We start from the raw sequence: 6,586 nt of genomic DNA on the forward strand, positions 1-6,586 counted from the left end.
GACGCACGCGGAAGCGCAGCGGAGAGATCAAAACAAAACAACGGTCACGAATTAGAAGTACAAAACGAGGATATGTAAAGAAGAATGTGGGAGGATTTCGATATAATCCAAGAGGAGACTGGTTTTCCTTTGTTAAAGTAAAGAAACTTTGCTTCCTTTGCTCCTGTTAACAAACGTTGGTTTTCACGAGACTCACCGGCGCATGCGCAGCGCTGACCTCATACGTCATGCTCCCGGAGCTGCTTCTGTGTACAACAGCGAGCGCAAGCTACATTAAAGTGATTATTACGTTTTGAATATGGATATTTTTCTTACAAAAACGCATCGATTCGCTACAGGAGGCCTTTGTTCAGCCCCCGGAGCCATGAGAGACACTTTTTTATGGATGTGCGCTTTTTATTTCACTTCTTTTGGACTGATGCATGCAACACCCGCTGAGTGGCATTAAACAGCTTGAAAGATCAAAGACAATTTTAATATAACTCCGACTGGATTCGTCTGAAAGAAGAAAGTCATATACACCTAGGATGACTTGAGGGGGAGTAATTTATGGGCTAATTTTCATTTTTGGGTGAAGAACCCTTTAAGCAACTGCGCCCGATCAATTAATCAGTGAAGCTGCAGCGCCATCTGTTGGTGAAAACCAACAAAATATCACAAAAAAAGAAAAGAAAGAAAGAAAGAAAAAAAAACCAGTAAGATAGAGAACAGAGAAAGTGAGAAATGCTGTTTCTATTCGTTTGAAATTGATATTGATGTTGGTATAACTCATTGGTGTCCATAGTCAAGAGTTCAGATAAAACAGATTTACAAAAATACAGTCGACAAGGATGTTTTTTTTTAATGCTTCACAAATTTACAGATAAATCAGGACATCCAAATAGATAGCATAAAAACATGAAAACGGGTTATAAAGTATACATTAAAAACAGCACAAGTAAAAGAAACTAAATAAGTAAACAGCAATTACAAGGTGTTACTTTAAAATTAACTTTTCAGCAAATATAATTGTATAATTAGATTTTTTGTTATCAATACATTTAAAAGAGTCAATAAACATAAGCCAAAACACCCTTAAAACATGGTTTAGAGTTACACCTTTTACTTTTATGCATATAAAATCATAAGATTCACCCAAAAATTAACATAAGTAATTTTTGATGCATAATATATGAAAACATCTTTGCATGTAAATTGTGTCCAGATTTCTGTTGAGAATTCCTAGATAGATTTCTCTTTTTCTTTTTTGTTAATAACAGCAGCAGTCTTTTTCTGGCTGATCTGAACTAAATGAACAACTTCATCAATATCCCAAAATTATGGCTATTGAAGTCCCCCCCCCGGGATAGAATCAGGAAACGAAATAAACATAAGCCAAAACACCCTTAAAACATGGTTTAGAGTTACACCTTTTACTTTTATGCATATAAAATCATAAGATTCACCCAAAAATTAACATAAGTAATTTTTGATGCATAATATATGAAAACATCTTTGCATGTAAATTGTGTCCAGATTTCTGTTGAGAATTCCTAGATAGATTTCTCTTTTTCTTTTTTGTTAATAACTGAAGAAAAAAATGTTTTATATTTTTTTCTGGCTGATCTGAACTAAATGAACAACTTCATCAATATCCCAAAATTATGGCTATTGAAGTCCCCCCCCCGGGATAGAATCAGGAAACGAAACTGAAAGCCAACTATAAAAGCCCTCGACTCAGAATCTGCCCTGCCTAAATTCATGTTCAGGAGGAGCTGCTGCTGCATGCATGTGTGCATCTGCTCATTCGACTCATCAGAACAATTCACCGCTTCTTCCATATTTCATTTCTGGTCTCAAAAAAGAAAAAGTGAATAGACGCAAAAGGTTTCATTCTCAACTCTTTATTTCTTCAGCCTCCGCGGACGTTCTTGTCTTTCAGCGTTTTTCTTCATTCATTTCAAAGTGTTGGCGTTGAAATGGCGTCAAGTTCAGGTAAGAATCAAACTGGATACAAATATATATAGCAACATTTCCTCTAATATTCATGAAATAAGTAAAAACTGCATCTCACATGCATCTTTAAACTTCTCAATACACATTCAATCTATCTATGCCAGGTTATTATAGCATGCATTTGTTAATTTAATTAATAGGTGCGTATTTGCATAATAAAAAATGCATTATTAATTTCATATAAATTGTGAGGCTATACTTGACTGAATGATAAATGCATGTTGTGATATTTAATATAAATATAAATGTTATATCAGATGTGTGTTTGTGTATTTTATTATATTTAATGTTATTTTGTGTGTGTATTATGTCAGAATTATGTTATTTTGACTGTGGTGTCTAAATCATAACTGTGACTACCGACACTTATTAATAACCGCGGAGCCCCAGCATCTTTTCACCGCGTTTATTTCAGTTAAAGCTCTTGCAGAGATGCCTGGAGCAAACCTCGGCTCTGCAGTTGAATGCTGTGATGGTCTCTTATTCCTCATTACCATTCAGCTGCTTTGAGCCCCTCCCTCAGCTAACCTCAGGTGCATAATGCACCATTATAGAGAAATGAAACCTATTGAAATGAAAGTGAGTTGGCAACGTTTAACGCACGTTTTTGTATAAACCTCCTGTTATTTATTGGAAAGTTTTAGGTCCATAAATGTAAATATACTAAATGTAAACCCCACTTTAAAAAGCTGTAAAAACATCTAGAATTTGTGCCATGTTTAAGATTTTCCCTAATATACTTGTATTTCGATTTGTGTGCCTTTTTTATTTCCTTCTGTCCTTTTCTTAAGAATTTTTATATGATATGTTTTTTTCTGTGATGTTTTATCTATTAATCCTCAAGTAGTTTATTATTGATTGGTATTTTGTATGTTTTGTACGTACTGTTTTTTACCGTTTGTTTTGTACGTACTGTAATCCTTGTTGTTTACTGCAATAAAAAAATAAAAAATAAATAAAAGAGTACATCAGTGTCAGACGGGCTCTGCTAAGTTTTATAGTTTTAGAATATTTTAAACCCTAATGTTAATATTTCCCGTGTCACAGCCATGATATGTCAACACCATCTTCCAATTTCTGAGGAAATTATTTGAAATATTTAGATAATTTTATTCTCCTGAAGCAGGTTCCATTAGCACCGTCAGATTTTGTGTTCCAGTGATATATCAAAATACTTCAGTGTGACTCTTGAATAAAAGCTTTATAAACAATAACATACTCACTGTTTGTTGTGTTTGTTTTAATACAGTAATTGACTGATTCAATGTATTTGATGGTTTTCGTCAACTCCGTCAGTTGAATAATTTGATATTTCATTATGATATTTTGTATTTGTTGTGGAATTGTTGGTCACATGTGAAAGTGTAATCCATCTGCTAACACCAGAATGTGTTTTGAAATGTTAAAAACATCTTGAATGCTGTTAAAGATAAAGTTGATATTATGTTACACACTCCAAGGTAAAAAAGCACATTTTGTTAAAAAAGAGAAAAGTTGGGAGGTTGTATCAAAGCATAGCTCAGTAGCTTAGACACACTCCAAGGTAAAAAAAAAAGCACATTTTGTTAAAAAAGAGAAAAGTTGGGAGGTTGTATCAAAGCATAGCTCAGTAGCTTAGTACATATAAGATACATAAATGTAGTTTCATTTGTCTGAGTACAAGGTTTTATTTTTTCAATTTTGCACCCTGTTTTGTCCCACTTCTCAAGAATGACTGATATACTTAAATGTAATGTTAAGCATATTTCTGATAAGTACATAAAAAGTAGACTAAAAGTATACTTCCCTATTTCTTCGTTTAAAAGAAGTAAACTAATAGCACACTTGAATAAACTTATTTTTCGTAAGGGAAGGCATGCAACATATTTCATAGTATTCTAAGCAGTGATAAAGACTATGTCGATTAGCATTGCTTTATTATATACTTTATATAATAAACCATATATTGTCGTAGTCGTGTGTTTATTACTCGCGTTGAATTAATGAAAGCAGTTAAATCTTCTGTTTATTCAGCAACTGCTATATGAATTTTCTGGGTTTCTTCTGAGAGGCGTATTTGGAGTTTCAGTGCCCTCTGGCCTTCGGATGGAGATTTACTGCTGATCACAGAACCGTGCTTCACTGAAAGATACGCGTGACAATCGCAGCTTCTGCCTAATTGTGATTTATCTCCTTTGCGATTTAATTTAGATTAATTGTGCAGCCCTAATTTGTACATTGGAGAAATTATTTTGTGAGGGTTGTGTTTAGAGGTATATACAGTTTATACAGTATAAACCCAACATGTGTGTGTTTGTGCTATTTTTCAGTGAGTGATCTGAGGATTGTGCTGATAGGAAAGAATGGATCAGAAAACAGCCGAGTGGGAAACACTATACTGGGTACAGAAGCGTTTCACAGTGAAGCTGCATCTTATTCACAGCAGCACAGTGAGACAATCAGTGGAGAGGTGGAGGAGAGACACATCACAGTCATCAACACTCTCCTGCTCCAGCCGAATCTCTCACATCAACAGTCAATACAAGGAGTGAGAGAGTGTGTGTCTCTGTCTGATCCAGGACCTCATGTGTTCATACTCGTACTGCAGTATAAGGACTTTGATGAGAACGACATTCAGAGAGTGCAAACTGAGCTGAACCTCTTCAGTGAGCAGGCCATTAAAGTTTCTCTGGCCTTCAGATGGAGATTTACTACTGATCACAGAACCGTGCTTCACTGAAAGATACGCGTGACAATCGCAGCTTCTGCCTAATTGTGATTTATCTCCTTTGCGATTTAATTTAGATTAATTGTGCAGCCCTAATTTGTACATTGGAGAAATTATTTTGTGAGGGTTGTGTTTAGAGGTATATACAGTTTATACAGTATAAACCCAACATGTGTGTGTTTGTGCTATTTTTCAGTGAGTGATCTGAGGATTGTGCTGATAGGAAAGAATGGATCAGAAAACAGCCGAGTGGGAAACACTATACTGGGTACAGAAGCGTTTCACAGTGAAGCTGCATCTTATTCACAGCAGCACAGTGAGACAATCAGTGGAGAGGTGGAGGAGAGACACATCACAGTCATCAACACTCTCCTGCTCCAGCCGAATCTCTCACATCAACAGTCAATACAAGGAGTGAGAGAGTGTGTGTCTCTGTCTGATCCAGGACCTCATGTGTTCATACTCGTACTGCAGTATAAGGACTTTGATGAGAACGACATTCAGAGAGTGCAAACTGAGCTGAACCTCTTCAGTGAGCAGGCCATTAAACACACTATAGTGCTGACTACTGATGAGGAGCCACGCGGATTGATACAGCTGGCTTATTTGATCACAAATAATGCTATTCATGATTTAATAAAGGAGTGTGGTGGAGCACATCTACAGTTTGATACAATAAACCCAGGATGGCGCTCTGAGTTGTTCAGAAGAACAGAAGAGATACTCAAGAACGAGCATGCAGAATATCTCATCTGTAACAAGTATGAGGATGGAGGTGATGAAGCATCAGTGGATGAAGATCTGAGCAGATCTGGAGCTTCAGACAGAGAAGAAGACGAAGAGGAGGATTCTGATCTCAAAGAGAGCACAAAAACAGCAAGTGATGGAGGAGGTTTGTCAAAGTTTTTCTTTCCCAGGATATTACTTCTAAGAATATGCATGGAATGATTTTTGTGTCCTTTAAAGGGGTCATTAACTGCCGTTGTTTTTTTATTTTGCACTGTTCTCTGAGGTCCACTTATAATGTTATCAAGATTTTTACACCAAAAACATCATAATTTAGAAGTAATAGGCTATTTTCTGTCCTGTTTTGACCCCCTCATCAGAACGCTCTGTTTGAATAGGTGTGGAGGATTGTCGACTCACTATGAGTCTAAACGCACACTGCTGTGATTGGCTAATAGCTGTGTGTGTTTGACAGCCTACATCCTTCACAGATGGACACATACATACCCAGAACATATCAAACGACCTGTTTAACAGATAAAGCAATAGTGAGCACATAATAAAAACAGTTCCTTACACTTGTGTGGTGCCACATTATCACCCTGCAGCCCAGGACTGGTTGCCCACTGAAGCTAAGCAAGGTTGAGCTGGTCAGTACCTGGATGGGAGACCTCCTGGGAAAACTAGGTTGCTGCTGGAAGAGGTGTTAATGAGGCCAGCAGGGGGTACTCACCCTGTGGTCTGTGTGGGTCCTAACGCCCCGGTGTAGTGATGGGGACACATTGCTGTAAAAAGAACCATCCTTCGGATGAGACATTAAACCGAGGTCCTGACTCTCTGTGGTCACTAAAAATCCCAAACAGCTTGGCACTGAACAGTGTCTTGTTGTCTTCTGAGCGTCTTTATCGTTTGGTTTCTACATAGACCTGGGGCCCGTTCTTCATACGTCGCTAACTCGGTAAACTGGATTTGATTGTTGACGATTTGGCATGATCTTGGATTATTTAGTTCTTCAAAGCTCATCCGGGACTTGATGTCACAGCAACAGGTCCGTAAGAATCGGTGGGCAGGACTAAACAGGTGGTGCTGTAGAATCGGTGGGCGGAGCTAAACGGGCGGTGCTGTAGAATCGGTGGGGGGGGCTAAACGGGCAGTGCT

The 6,586-nt window shown here is 37.4% G+C and overlaps 1 protein-coding gene across 1 annotated transcript in view; it reads left to right on the forward strand.

Annotated features, from left to right (window-relative positions):
• The first annotated feature begins 1,958 nt into the window (after positions 1-1,958).
• LOC107599106 (GTPase IMAP family member 8-like) overlaps positions 1,959-6,586 on the forward strand; it is a 9,181-nt gene continuing 4,553 nt past the window's right edge. Inside the window, exons 1-3 of the mRNA XM_016290607.1 lie at positions 1,959-1,974; positions 4,305-4,640; positions 4,899-5,594. Of these exons, the coding sequence (XP_016146093.1) occupies positions 1,959-1,974; positions 4,305-4,640; positions 4,899-5,594 (1,048 nt within the window). The remainder of the gene's footprint in view (positions 1,975-4,304; positions 4,641-4,898; positions 5,595-6,586) is intronic.

The sequence above is a fragment of the Sinocyclocheilus grahami genome, unplaced genomic scaffold (assembly GCF_001515645.1).
Source record: "Sinocyclocheilus grahami isolate Dianchi unplaced genomic scaffold, SAMN03320097.WGS_v1.1 scaffold260.1, whole genome shotgun sequence".
NCBI classification, from domain to species: Eukaryota; Metazoa; Chordata; class Actinopteri; order Cypriniformes; family Cyprinidae; genus Sinocyclocheilus; species Sinocyclocheilus grahami.